Source organism: Chelmon rostratus, chromosome 10, assembly GCF_017976325.1.
Source record: "Chelmon rostratus isolate fCheRos1 chromosome 10, fCheRos1.pri, whole genome shotgun sequence".
In the NCBI taxonomy this organism is placed as follows: Eukaryota; Metazoa; Chordata; class Actinopteri; order Chaetodontiformes; family Chaetodontidae; genus Chelmon; species Chelmon rostratus.
Window position 1 is genome coordinate 13,424,014 of NC_055667.1, and position 14,940 is coordinate 13,438,953.

The 14,940-nt window shown below is 41.9% G+C and overlaps 1 protein-coding gene across 2 annotated transcripts; it reads right to left on the reverse strand.

Annotated features, from left to right (window-relative positions):
* Positions 1 to 25: 25 nt before the first annotated feature.
* Positions 26 to 11,352, reverse strand: ifrd2 (interferon-related developmental regulator 2). 2 transcript variants are annotated; one of them, XM_041945674.1, is made up of 13 exons: positions 10,838 to 11,352; positions 9,628 to 9,684; positions 5,712 to 5,828; positions 5,412 to 5,496; positions 5,115 to 5,239; positions 4,655 to 4,812; positions 3,809 to 3,862; positions 3,496 to 3,674; positions 3,232 to 3,340; positions 2,933 to 3,067; positions 2,613 to 2,741; positions 1,919 to 2,011; positions 26 to 1,667 (listed from the first exon to the last, which is right to left on the reverse strand). In XM_041945674.1, the coding sequence occupies exons 1-13, from the start codon at positions 10,878 to 10,880 to the stop codon at positions 1,587 to 1,589; spliced, it is 1,365 nt and encodes a 454-aa protein (XP_041801608.1). In that variant the 5' UTR covers positions 10,881 to 11,352; the 3' UTR covers positions 26 to 1,586. The 2 variants fall into 2 exon arrangements, with proteins under 2 accessions (XP_041801608.1, XP_041801609.1); XM_041945675.1 differs by lacking the exon at positions 9,628 to 9,684.
* Between the last annotated feature and the right edge of the window lie 3,588 nt (positions 11,353 to 14,940).

Sequence of the window (14,940 nt, forward strand, 5' to 3'; positions counted from 1 at the left end):
AAGAGAGACAAAGAAAGTGCTCAAATAATGTTTATTTCATGTGATGCATCTTCTGTCCACGTTCTGAAACACCAGAACCAATAATAAGACAGTATGGTGAGGCTGTAATATGGGAGGCCACAGGAAACCGTGAAAGCTGATGAAAAGTTTTCACCAAAGTACTGAAATATCCAGGCAGCTGTTAAGTGTGCTTTGAAAATTCAATACAATCAGACACACTGAAAATGCTGCGGCCACAGTCAGGAGCACTGAATTTTACATGTTAACCTGATGACCGTTACAAAGGCCAACTCTTCTGATCAGCAGCTCAGGTTAGTGGCCTGTACGTATTTACAGTTCATCAGAGGGGAAGTCATTCAAATGCATCTCATGATTCAAGTGCACACCTTACCATAAATCCCTCTATACATTCTATCTGCAATACATACATATAGATAGACTGTATGACCCGCCAACCCGCATTAAAAACATACATGGGAAAAAAAATAGAAATTCCTCGTCATCCCATAATTGTGTCTGTAAACAATTCTTAGCATTCTTTAATTTCTTAAAAATCACACAGTACTGCTATTTTAATAAATTAGAAAGTAAAATACAACTTTCCACCCAAAATGGTTAAAATGTATTTTTCCTCTCAAAAAAAATCAATACAAACATGACAATATTAACTCTTCAATTTCATATTTTAATTAGGCATGTTCTTGTTTATATGGTTGTGTTTTATTTCATGTTAAATATAATTTAAATAAAACACACTTAAGCAAAACACCACACACATTTTCTTGTAGGTTGCATTGTTTGTATAGTCGGTTTCTGGCTTAGCAGCTGGAGCAGCCACTCGAGGTGTAGAAACAGGAGGATAGAGGGGGAGAAGGAGGAATCATCAGCCCAGAGTAGAGGAGAGTTTTTCCAGGTTATATCTGATGCTCTTCATTTATTTTGCTTTTTGTTTTAGAAGTGGATGATCAAATATCTAGTTTCAGAGATTAACCTGGACTTGTTATGGAAAAGTGGCTTTATGTGGAAACTGGATTTAAAAGACTTGACTGTCAAGCCGCTGGGCAGCACATCAAGATGAGTATCAAAAACAATACCCAAGAGCACCAAAGAGGGTTTCAGTGAGTGTAACATGGAAGGCTTCCACACATTCTCAAATGTACCATAAAGCTTTAAAAATGTTTGACTCTCACAATGACACTTCATACTTTACTTTCTCTGTATTTGTATTGATAAAATGACTAAAACACCTTTTTCATATCTGAAGATCACATCTCGTGAGCACAGAAAATCTCCTGTGTAATGAAGCCGATTCAATCCCACATAAAAGAGGTTTAGCATCACTTTAGCACATGGCTGCTCAGAGGAGCAGTAACACTGTTCCTCAGCGAGACTGCCTTTGCCTGTGGGAGTTGCTAATAAATGTTGGCCATCTTGAGAATTAATTTGCAGGTGAAGAGCACAAGTGAAAAAGCCCTGTTTAGAGTTTGTTGAGTCTTTGCAGCTGAAGGCATCATTCTGTACCCATCTCAGTACAGCCCAAGGAGTTCCTCGTTTAGTCATCCATTCATCCCATCCTCGTCCTTCTCTCACATGACGTCGGCCCGTTTGTCCCTGACTTTGCTCCTCTGTTTTGTCCTCGCCTTGAAAGCAGCTGAGTTGAAAAGATGCTGTCAAAAAAAAGGGTAAAGAGATGAGTGCAATGATTATTGTACTTCTCAGGCTGTAATCACACAATCATAACTTCCTTTTATTTTGATTTTGTGGCACTTTTAGCTGAACCTCCACTGCAGCAGCATTTCAAGGATGTAACATAAATGCAAGATGAGGAGAAAAATCCTGAAAAATGCCTTCACATGATCCAAGGTTGGATTGCTCCGGTGCGCAGATTGAGATTCAAGCACAGAAGTGAAGCTGTTACCTTCTCAAATCGAGAGATCTTGTTGCCTTTGACAGTAGCGTCCAGGATGAGGGGCGGGCCAAGGCCAAAGATGTCTCTCAGTAGTGGGTTGAACTGCACCAAAGCAAAAACACACCAAAATGAACAACACATAAATGTCAAACTAAACAAATATGGAGAATTTAATGAATTAACTGAGGTGTAAACTCACCTACCAAAGACCTCTATTAACATTTCCAGTCTAATGAGGCATTATTGGTTACATTTTGCAGTAAAAGTGCCACTTTGCTATAATGCAGGCTGTGTCGTATTAGAGTGTGCATTACTGCTCAGCTTATTCATACACAATAACTAACAGCGAGGGAGTGGGATTCGCCCACACATGCAGTATGTGAGGCATGTGTAGGTGTGTTCATTGTGTGCGTATCATTTGCCAGGCTCACAGCCTGCCACTGAAATTGTCTCTGCAGACACATACCAGTATTCCTACTCAGCTTTTGGTGTAAAAACCTGAAACTAGTATCACTCTGTGGAAGCTATGCAAAAAAGCAATCCCACAGCACTGCTGGCCAGGTGGAAGTGACAGAAGATTAGCCAGCCATGAACAAGGCTGTATCAGAGCTATATGCAGTATTACTGGGGCACAAACACCCCTGTGAGAACAGAAACTCTTTCTTCTGAAAGTACACGACTGGTTTCAGTGCATTTTCCTGACCTGTAGGTGGTGTCTGACTCCGGATTCCATGATCTCTTTGAAGGCATCATAGATTCTTCTTCTCATCCAGCTGTCGATGTAAACACTCTCCACGCCAAACCTGATCTTCTCCTCTGTGAAGTCCTCGTTCTGCAGAAGAAGAAACGGGACATCACAAAGTCAGAGCCAAAAAAGGGATAGGAAACCAAACATTTCAAGCAAAACTCAGGGCAGATGTGCACAAATTGAAATGATGGTGAAATTGGTCTGTGGCTGATTTATTGACACGAAAGACAAATCGTTATTGCTGTAAATATTATGGCTACAGCAATAAAACACACCTCGATGTAATGTAGCACCTCTCTGAAGATGGAGCGCTGTTTCCGCCTGTCGTTCTTGGCTCGGTGCTTGTTGCCGTCAGTGGCTAAACTCTTCAGAGAGTGACACAGACTTTCACTGTCCTCCACCTCGAACTCCTACAGTGACATTATTGTAGAAAGAAAAATGATTTTAAAACGAGAAAACTCCTTAAACCGGAGATATGGGTATATTGGTACAAGAAGTACACATCATTCATTTCAGCAGTGCATGTGTGCCTGCTCACAAAGGTACACAACTGTCTATATGTGTGTGCCTTTACCTCTTCTATATCTCGTCCCAGCTCCACCAGCAGAGCGATGGTCTCTCCCACTGCTATCCTGTAGTTGACGTCACTGCTCTGCAGACACGCCTGCAGTTTGGGGAGGTGACTACAGGGATGGCAACAGAGGGGGAGAATGACTGTTGGTTCCACTACTCGTCACTGTTAAAGACTTTAATTCTGAAATATGATTTATCAAAATGAGTCCACACTGAGGCAGATTTTTTTTTTTTCCATTTTGAACACTGAGTTTGTTTCACTCACTGGTTAAGCAGCACAGTCAGTCTTGACGCAGGACAGAGGGTGACTAGTAGTGACCAGGCCTGCAGGGCCGCGCAGTGGAGGCCTGGACTGCCGGGTTTGGGTGTGGGCAGTGTTCCCTCTCTGTTGGGGTAGGAAGACATGAACACACTCTCCAGAAGGGTCAACGACTTGATCAAGTCCTGGGAGGGTTCAGTGGTGATGTTAAGGGGGAAAAAGAAAAAAAACTTTGTGAGGGATGACAATTTTTTTTTCTGTGGTGCCAACACTTCATGTGTCATGATGGATTCAGCCATTGAGAACAAGTCATTCTCACCTCCCCGTCTTCAGCAGCAGAGACGTAACAGCACATCCCCAAAGCTCTGGCACACTGATGGAGACAGATGAAGAACAGTCAAACGACCAGAAGTTTAGTTAAAGACCTATGACCACTGCACAAGGGCAGGAACCATGATCCTAATCTGATTCCTTTTTTAAATAACCTACCAAATTGTTATCGTGTGCTGTTTTTTTTCCTAAATGGTAAATACCTGGTTTTAAGATGGGGAACTACTGGACAAAACATGACTGCTGTTAATGTCACGCAGTGGGAGTGGTCCTTAAGAGTCCCCTAAACACTGTCTACTGTTGTGTTTTTATGTCTTCTGTTTGTTTCCAAAACTGACACAGTGGGTTGAAATTAGCAGTTGACACATGAACAAAAACATCAAAGCTGAAACCCTGACAGACTGGGAAATTCTCCTTCTGTGGACAGTCCACCTTAAAACTGAATTTGTAGAGAAAATATCATATTTTTAAAGTGGAGTTTTCCTTTAATGTTGTTAATTGAATGTCTAAGCTATGACTCATTTGACTATAAGAAAACAATAAAGGTTGAAAGTGAAGTCAGCTGGGCGGGAGAAATGCACCGCAGACTTTGCACTCAACGACTTCTTTGCTAAACCAGATGTTTTTGGATTTGCTGTTGTTGTTCCCCAACTTTCCTTGTCACATTGCTGACTGAGTTTTAGTCCACAAGACTAATTTTTGATCCAGCATTCACACGTGTATGTCCGAGCAGATGTGCATTCCATGTTTCATTTTCAGAGGTTGCTGTGACAGAAAGCTAATGCTGTACCCAACGTTTTGCACAATATCAGAGAAGGTTTATGTGATCACTTACACTCTGGCGGGCTGCTATGCTGGCACTGCTGTCAATCAGGATGGAGGTGAGGATAGGACGAAGCATCTTGAAGCCCTCCTCTGCCTCATCTCCACCCCCCAGCTGGATACAGAGCAGGGCAAAGACTGTGGCTGCTGCTGACTGCTCCTCCCCGCTGCCTGGAGGCAACAGAGAGTTACCCTTTATTTATCAACAACCCCAACTGTTAAGCTCTTAAGGCTCCTTTCCAGAAAGTTACTCTTTATTTATCAATAACCGCAGCTGTTGTTGATTGTGTTTCTGTCCCACCTTGAGAAACAGAATTACATGTTTTCTTCACTAGCACTTGAGGGAAGATGAACCTTTGCTTTGTGTGTAAATTCATACAAAATCACCACATGTGTTTTCAATAATTCTGCAGAAAGCCCTGAAGAAATGCACTCTATTTAACTAACATAGTTGAATATCTGGTCCATCTTACCTTTCTTAAGGCTCCTTTCCAGACAGTCGCTGACGGTGAGGCGTCTTTCTGTCAGGAAGTCGTACAGCAGCCTGGCAGAGAAGGCCTGTCGCAATGACTCGAGACCTGCTAGACGCGTCTTTGTGCTGAGAGAGACAAGGAGAGGGAAAGAGGACCATAAGGTTGAGATTGTTAGTAACATCACTTCCTGCAATATCTAAAGCACAACAGTCTGTTGTTGCACCATCACTTCCACCAGCATTTGTCTTCCTGTTTATTCCTGACATGTCCTATCTTTATCATTGACAGTGACCTCACCTCTTATCCATCAGGTTGTCTATACACTGCTTGAGTTTGTCTTCTGTTTCCTCCTGGGCAGTCTGCTCATCCACCTGCTCCCCTCCTGCACGTGGCCAGACAACACACAAATGATTTTAACGATATAAAAGTTTAATGCTTCAGTTTAGGAGGAAAAAAATCAAGTAAAATATAATTAGAATTATAAAACATTGCCTGCATTTATTTACTTTAGTGTATATAAGCAGTGCTTTGCTTATTGTGATCAGAAATAAACAGGTATCTAAGAAACATATGCATTATCTGCATTTATGTACAAACCTGTGCCCTCTTCCAGCACTGAGGTGCTTTCGCTGGCACTGCTGTAGTGGCTGAGGACATCAGACGTCAGCTCATCATCACTGGCACCCGACTCTCCCTTCACCCCATTTTTAATACCTAGAGAAAGAAAAAAGACAGATGACGATGATTAAATGAAGGAAGAATGAAGGAGAAAGGAAGGATATGAAGATGGTGGTGGAAAAAAAAAGGGAGAGCGCGTGTGTTGAGTGATACATTTACATTAAACTGAAAGCTACCACTTGGAGTCTTAATTCAGACATAAATTCTGATTGTTTTGGGTTATGTCAAGGGAGCGAATGTGAATGAATAATCTCTGAATTGTGATGCAAGTTAACAAGCAGAAGCCTGAAGGCTGTTTTCAGTGGCAGCCATGTCCTGCTGCAGAGTGTAAGAGGACTAAAAAATCAACAGATCTAGACAATGCATCTCGATCATGACAGGTATGGTGAGGGTGGACTGACAAGCCCACTACCTGCAGATATCAGGGCAGTGACAGACTGCAAAAAAAGCTTTTCGGAAATAATGAGCAACACTAGGTCAAAAATAAATTGAAAAGTTTCCAAACAGAAGCCACAATGTCGTTGAGCAACAATAGTCATTTCCTCCCTGTATTGTCCAAAGCATTGCCTGGTTGTGTATCGTTTTTTCCACAGCAGGCTGCAATACAAGGGGGTGGGCAAAATAGAAACACCTTAATACGCAAGAACCCCGCAGTGAATACTTTTTCAGAGTTTACAATGGCCAGTTTTTGGTGATATAGACTTAAATTTTATGGTAACTTTGAGTGTTTTTTCAACAGCCAGTTAGGATCTCTATAAAATGGTCAAGAGCATCAAGATGATGGCTGGTTAACTTTGAATGTGAAATAGAAATACTTAACAAGACAGGTCCCAAAATTAACCAGAATTTGTCAGGAAGCCATTCCCCTGTGACTGATAGCAGGTTTAGGGAAGGTGACTATAGGCTTACTCTGCTCAGCTGTCTGTCTTTGTCAGTAACTGTACACCAGAGTTCTTCTTATACACACAGGAACACACTCAGACCCACATGGGACCTCCAATATACCACTGTCACGTTGTATTATCAATGTCACACAGTAATGAGAGGATAGAGCAGAAAATGGAATGAATTTCCAACTCTCTATCATCTTTTAAATTCTTAGTAGTACCAGGCAGTAATTAGTGTATTTATGTTTCAACACAGCTCTGCCCTGTGTGTGTATGAAGGAGTGGGACAGTTTGTTACACAGACCCTGAACAGAACAGGGGATAAGAGCCATGCGAGCTAAGCTAAGCTAACCCTCAGGTTCCTGCTGGCTCAGGACTTTCTACTGTTGGTGGGATTACTGGAGACCAGAGTCGCCATTCATTTATTCATTCATTCAGTGTGTACAATCCAGAATGGTCACACTCTTGTGTATGTGTGTGCATGCGTGTGTGTTCATGTTCAGGTCAACCAGGACACTGGAGGTAACCCAGAGGTCACTGTTTGTTGCAGAAATGCAACATGGAAGTTGTAGTTGTGAGATGCTTTCTGAGTTAAAACATGTTTTAACTCTTTCCTGCAGATGATCTGCAACAGTACCAAGTTCAGTCTGTTCCAATCTGCTTTAGGTACAGGCTCAACGCCTGCTTTGGACATGACAACTCTAGAAGCACATTTTCTGACATCACTTAGCTGTTTCCACCTATACCTTATAAGTATATAAGTAAAGACATTGAAGAAATTCAAATGAGCCAAATGGGTAATTGGAACCAGGACTATATTTGAGCTCAGGATGTGTAAACTGAGTAAACTGGGCTAAAGTTCAGCAGACCCAACTGTAGAGTCATTGTAGCCTGATGTGCTATTCTGCCTTTTCTTTACACTGCAGAAGTGAAGCATTCAAGGTGGGAAATATCTTATCACAGGCTGCTGAATTTCTGCTGTGGTTGACAGATGTACCCATAAGTGCAAGACTGTCCTTTAAATGGCTCTTTTCTACTCTTCTGATTGCTCTTGCCTGGCAAATTTCTGACAGTAGCAAAATTATTTGTTGAATTTTTTAGAGTTGAGGTGACCAGATAACAGCTGGATAATTGCTTAATACCAAATATTTACTGTACAATGATGACACAATAGTTGCATGTTGTGTTCATATTAATAGCTACCTTTTCACACGTGTCAGTATTCTATACAGTCTACAAACTAGGTGTGTGTAAGTGATTGTAGTGCTGAGCTAGCAACACAAAGTAAAGCCTCTAGTCCTACTTGGATGAAGATCAGAAAAGTTGCTGTTTCTTGGGAAACAGCTGACATCTGGGAGATCAAAAACTGTTGGTCAGAGTAAAATATCCAATCATCTCAGCACAGGAACATCTGCACATTTCTTTGAAATCAGATACATCTTATGAGATACTAATAAGATGCCGCTGTGCTAACATGTTTACATGAAATTTGGGGACTCTAGTCTTTCAGAGGTTAAATACATTCATATTCACATTCAATAGATTGAGAACGTCATACGACATCCAGCTTTTCATCGTAACAAGTTAAACCTGAACACATCCCTGACAACCCTGTTTTCCTTATGTAACATTCAGTTTTCTTTAAAAAACAGCCCACAGGCTCTCTTGCTTACAAAGCTACTGTTCACAGCAGAGATAATGCCCTGCAAGTGCATATCAGTCAGTAATTCCCCGGTTATCATCCTTGAACCCCCGGTCACTGTATAGGCTACTCCCTTGCAGCCACACACACACTCACACACTCACACACACACACACACACACACACACACACACACACACAGCTGCACACCTTCCCACGCAGGCCTGCCCACACACAACTCACTGATGGTAAGTGTGAGCTCCCTGCCAGAACTCACGTGTCATCTCCACTTTGCTCCTTTCTGCTTACAAAGCAATCACTCACACTGCTCAGTAGTCAGCAGGTCCCTGAGGAAGAGGCTCTGCTGACAGACAAATCAGAACTCTGAGCCAAAAGGGTGAGAGCTTGTTTGAGCCCCCTGGCATGGCCTGGTAGTACAAGCTTTAAATACAAGACTAAATTAACCGAGCAGCAGACAAGCCTGTTGCCTAACGACAACCTCACAAATGTAACATCAGATTCTGTCCAATTTGTTGCTGTATCTACAGATCCGTGTTAAGTATAGATTTGAACTATAAATCAATAAAAAAATAACATGTGTTTAAAATAAAAACCCATGACAGCAGCAAGGCAATGTGGGAAGGGAAAGTCACAGAGTAATGATGACACAATTAGAAATTAAACCAACTTCTCAGTGGATCAAGCAGTGTGGTGATGTGAACAAGCGTGTTTCACTTACGTGACACAAACGTATGCATAAGAGTCACTCAAGGAAACAGTAAATGCCTTTGTCCAACTTTTCTGGTGCCAGCACAGGTAAGAAAATGAGGTTGGATGGTCGGAGAGATTTCAACCAAATTAATGGCAAGATGGGAACACCCTCTGACTTGGGTAAAGTAGACGGTGTTGAAGCACAACAAGATGTTAGTAGCCACTTGTAAGTGAACAGGTTGAGTGGATGTTAAGGTCAGACGTGGATTTCCTTTATGGTCCTATGATGTTTGTCTTTTAAACAGCCATGAATTTCAGCAAGAAGGTGGGGCATTAACCCATGACATGCATGAGAAAACTAAGACAAGAAAGAGGCTGTGGTGAAGTCAGCCAGTCAGCCAATAAAGTACTCATTACACTGAGTAGGTAATGTATGAGGGAGGGAAGAGTTAAAAATTTTCAGTGCGGCTACAAAAATAAGAAAAAAAGAAAAAAGTGGTTGCTGAGTTTACTGCATGCAAGTTTCAAGAGCTTCTGGACAAGCCTTGAGCAGAACACGAAGCTGGGGTCAGGGGTCTAGGGTCAGAGGAGTTACCTTTCAGCGAGGCTTTAGCCGACAGCTGCAGCTGAAGAACCTCTTGACGAAGAGAGCCTGGAGATGATGTATGGATGGAGGAATGAATGGGTGGATGAAATAAAAGGGTATGTGGATTGGAGGAAGAATGGCGGACAGATGCATGAATGAATGGGAAGGTAAAATGCAGGAATGACCATGACGGAGAAGAAAACATCAGAAGCGAGCTCCATCTTCCCCATTCATTAAATGCTGCATTGCAACACAGTGATGCACAATAACATTTTCATATCTTAGAAGCTTTAAATGAATTAATCCTAAAAAAGCTGGCAAATATTAAGACATATTGGAAACACCAGACTTATACCGCCATTTGCTCCATTTCTTTACTGGCATGTCCCTCATGCTCTTTCTAATCTTCAGCAGAAATCTACACCGCACAGATATGCGTATGTGTGCATTGAGGCGCTGACACGTGTGAGCTTCCCGGGCAACGTCACTTCATAAAACGTGAGGGGGCTGTGACACCCTCACAGGCACATGCATGGTCAGCACCACTACCGTACACTGAGAAAAACGTGTTGCAGTGACTCCGAAGCAGCAATTTTTATCTGCACGTAAATGAACTCAATTCACTTGTGAATGTACTGAGACACCCTATTGTACTTGTTGCATGGGTAGTTCCTCTTCAACACCGTTTTTATCTACGTGTTTTGAGTGGCATGGCGTCGCAGCTAAAAATAATATGCGGTTAACCTAAACCCTACAAGTGCAGCTCTGGCAAGCCGGGGTCCTGATTCTTAGAGGTCTTCCGTTAACCACTAAACGGATCGCACTTTCCTTCTCCGCGTATCTAAGCGCATTAAAGTCAGTGGCTTCAACGCAAACTGTCTGACGCTTGCGGACTGCGCTGCTAAGCTGCAGCACTAACGGTAAGCCACATGGCTGTAACGTCTCATGGCAGAGAGCAAAACAATTTATAAGTCAAGTAGTGTAAGTTAACGTCGGAGGATCAACATGCTGTATTACCATTCATGTTATACAGAGGAGGTCCCCAAACTGTTACCGCTAGTCTAGCTTTACGCTTAAGGTGTGGTGATGAAGCTGTACAACGTGGAAATGTTATTGACACTTAAATCGCAACTGCCATATTCAGTCATAACATTCCTGACGGTTTCTTGCCAGAAGCTGGACGGTGAGTTAGCATGGCCGCTAACTTGCTGTTACTTACCCGGCTTGCTGGAGCCACGTTTCCCCTTCTTACTCCGTGGCATTCTGAGTAGCGCTTTGATCCACAGTTCACAACAAAGCTAGCTGAGGTTAGCTAGCTAAAGTTAGCCTGCTTTCAGTCCAACTGTCAAGTCTGCTCCTCACAGATTTGACAGTTGGTATGAAGGCGGCGGCAGCAGAGGGCTGGATGGACTCCGTGGTTTATGTCGACAGCAGGGGAAAAAGCTCCCACAATTGCACCGTCTTCACACTTTTGTTGACACTTTGGCTACCGTTCGCTAGCGTCCTTTACGAGCACCAACCACCACCACCACGCTCCGAAACTCCCCGCTTTCTTCAGTCTTGGAATAAACAGTTGTCCGGTGACGAAAAAGTCACTTTCCTCAAGGTTTTTCACAATGTATTATCTATGGTTGTCCCCAGGTAATTTATATCTAAAACCGGGTTGCGACAGTAAGTATTTTCCAAAGTGTTTGGGACGGAGTTTTGAGCACGCTGCAGTCGCCAAGTCCACCATCTTCCTCTCAGTAACTACTGAACAGACCGGCAGCGGGGGTTGCCAGGTTAGTTCTGCTAGCATCCCCCGTTTCCGGTTTGAGTATAACCGAGCGCAGATTTGATGGATAAAACCCTTGTTTTTAGATTTAGGTGAGTTCTAAGATGGATATAATTTCAAGGGATGGTCAAATTTGTATCAGTAACGCCAGAATACTGCGCAAAAAATCAAAATATTGTGGACACTGTTAATAGAGTGACTTCTCAGAATTAAAATCTTTTCATATTGATTTTTGAGATATAAATCAGAATACTGACATTGAAGTCAGAATTTTGAGCATTTTTCCAAAATAATTTCAAACAGATATTGTTCTACCCAAAAACATAAGTGCCACAGTTTGAATTTCAGGGAAGGTCTTTAGTTTAATTTATCTTTTAAGTATGTACAGGAATCTCATTTTACGTTATAACTTCTGTATCCCACCTGTTCTCTTTTGACAAACTGAATTGGGTCCCTGTGGAGTTAGAAAAAATTAACTTGTATCATGACACGTCTGTCAGAGTTCAATAATCAATACTGTCCAATTATATTTCTGTAATGTGTAACCTCTTGGGTCACAGTAACACAAATGCAAGTTTGTGGGCCCCGTATTGTGACTGAAACGCCGTGTCCTGCAGAGACTCCATGTGTCAACAACATACTTTTAAGACTCAAAGACACAGTTCTGTGCTTACCTGTTGCATTTCTTGAGCTGATAAGTATAATCAAATTACAATCCAACAAGTACACACGAAAGATGCTCTAACTGCCATGTAACTATATCACTGTTAAGGCCATATTAACAGCAGTCAGACATTTGAGAGGGAATTCAGAAGAAATAGTTCAACAGTTAGATTTGGTGGACAAGGTTCTGCTATTTGAGGGAGCTCTCAAACAATGTGAGCAGCAAGACATGTATAAACATAGGATCTTCGCAAAGCAAGAGAGAGAGTGTGTGTGTGTGTGTGTGTGTGTGACAAGACATGTAAACAGTGCCAGATTGATTCAGTGTGTCTAACCATCCTCCCATGGTCAACTTTTCACCTGTCAGCTTTGACATATACTGGATATATGTGCTTTACTGAAATATTCCCTCATTTGATACAGGGAAGGTACAACATTAAACATGATTTGCTGTGAACGTAGGATGTGTCATTGTTGGCAACTGATGAATGATCAGTTTTTTGGAAAGAACATGAGCGTATGTCTGTTAGGCTGTCTGTCTGCCTGTCCGTCTGTGGACAGATTTTTATCAACATGATAGTCAGCATGGTCACAACAGTGCAAGATGCAGTCACGAAACATTACAGGTGTGTAGTTGAGATTAAGATGAAGGCCGAGTTTGAAGATGACTGTGGTCTGACCCATTTTTAATTTGAGAATTCAGCATGTGGGGAAATAAGCTTATTTGCTTTCTTTCTGACAGTGAAGAAGATGGATATCAACATCATGTGTGTTAAGAAAGGACATGTTAGCTTAGCTTAGCATGAAGACTGAAAGCATGGGGAAACTGCTAGCAGCTCATTTGTTTAATCTGTACACAAAGATTTAAAAAATCAACAGTTTTTTTCCCACTATTTCCATTTCAAAAAAGATTTAAAATATGTTTTAAGCATTAGCATGTCACTGCTGTATTTTGATTTGTGTGTGAGTGAGTTGCATTGGCAATAGAACACAACATGGCAGTGAGTTCCAAATGGAATGATGCTAGTGATGTCACAGGAGGAGAAGTTAGCCTGTGGAGGTTGAACTGTGTTCATTTCAGCATTAGCAGAGAGTGAGAGACACACATTTAAGACAAGAGTCATTTGTATTAGACAACTGTTCGCTTACCATCTTGAAAGATTTCAAAGGTTCATTCTCAACCTTGTAAACACTAAACTGAGAAGAACTGAGTTTAAAAAATCTCTTCATGGCCAAGCTCAGATGCCTCTGGTGCATCAGGTAAGAAGACTCAACACACAAAACTGTACATGATGCTGAATGTAAGTGCCTTGAAAACTCACTGGAGACACCAACTTGTTCCCAAGCAGCAGGCCTCAAACTGGTCAGTAAATGTAACACAGGTCAGAGCAGCTCTGTGTCAAGAAGATATATATTTGACCCACTTGAAATACACAGCATTGGCTTGGGCAATTATTTTATCCCACCGTCTTAAATCTCTTTTCAAATCTGTTCTCCTGAATAAAGAAATTAATTGAAAAGGTCAGAAAATCATCATTATTTGATCAACTTTTCTTCTTCACGTGGTCTTAAAATATCAAGCAAACACTGAAACACAAGGACATGATTGACAGTTCAGATGTGTGTTTGTTCATGTGGTGCTGACCCTCACAGACTGAATACAGGGACTTCACATGTTTTCTCTCCATGATCACCATCTCTCCTCACAGTCACACTGACAGCACCTGAGGTTCAGGCCGGCCAAAGTTGTTCAGCAGCTCTGTTGTGAAGTTTATTGGTGAATGCTGCTTTGGCAAAGTAGCCAAGTGCCAAAATCTGGCAACAAACGAGACAGTGGCTGTTAAGATCCTCAAGGACACAGATTTCACCGAGGACATAGAGAGAGAGGTAGATTTTTTTGAGCCCTTCCGGTTCTTGCCGGCTGTAACAATGAATTTCCCCAGGTGGGGATTAATAAACTTGATCTTCTTATGACATGTAGTACATTGCCTTCCTGCTCCATGAACTGTTTTCATGTCTCCTCTTGTCTCCCCAGGTGGCCACGTTGGAGGTCATGAGTGTCCTGAATCCAGACCAAACTAACATCATCAAGCTCTTCGAGCACTTTGAATATATGGGTCACACCTGTCAACATCATGCTTGTCAACAGTCAGGACCCCTCAGGGAGAAAATGATTGACTTTGGCCTTGCCATTCCAGCCTCCGAAGACGAACCTGGGATGGAGCTTCAGCCACTTGGATACAGGTGAATATTTTTCATCTCTAGCTCTCGTCCTCCCCCTCAGGGCTCCTGAAGTTGGCCTCGGCCTGCCTTTAACCGAGGCCATTGACAGGGATCAGAAAGAGAACTCCTCTGCAGCTTGCAGACCTGACCAAGAGGACCCTGCAGGGTCTCGTGTCAGTGTTCCCTCTGCTGCCATTGATGATCCTCCAGCCATCAGGAAGAGGATTCAAAGATTCTTCAGTCAAGTCGCAGCCTTCATTTGTTGCTGCTTCCGTCCCATTGTGAAGGACAGATTATTGTATATATTCATTTTTCTGATTTTCATTTGTTCTCTTTTTTCTCATTTCTTATTAACTGTGTAGTCATTTTAACTGCTCTTTAAATTTTGTAAATATAACTTATTGATTGATTGCAGTGGAGACTGTGTTCATTACTGCATTCATTACATAATAAACACTCTTCTGAATGTCCCAACCCTTCTCACGATCTGATTTGTAAAAAAAAAAAAAGATATATGAGAGAAGCACAGGAGAAAGCTCTGATGCTTCAGCTCTGCATATACAGAGGATTAAAAATCTGATGTTTGTTCTGTAATTAATTTTTCCTGAATAATTTAATTAATGACAAACATTTAGTGAAGATTTTTTGAAGTCAACAAAAAT

What these genes read in the sequence shown, in the direction of transcription:
- ifrd2 (XM_041945674.1), bottom strand. Translation starts at nt 10,880, where the DNA reads ATGCCACGGAGTAAGAAGGGGAAACGTGGCTCCAGCAAGCCGG. An exon ending in GGCTAAAGCCTCGCTGAAAG is followed by an intron (nt 5,829 to 9,627) that starts GTAACTCCTCTG and finishes TTCTTTCTCTAG; the next exon opens with GTATTAAAAATGGGGTGAAG. An exon ending in CTGCTGCTGAAGACGGGGAG is followed by an intron (nt 3,675 to 3,808) that starts GTGAGAATGACT and finishes GAACCCTCCCAG; the next exon opens with GACTTGATCAAGTCGTTGAC.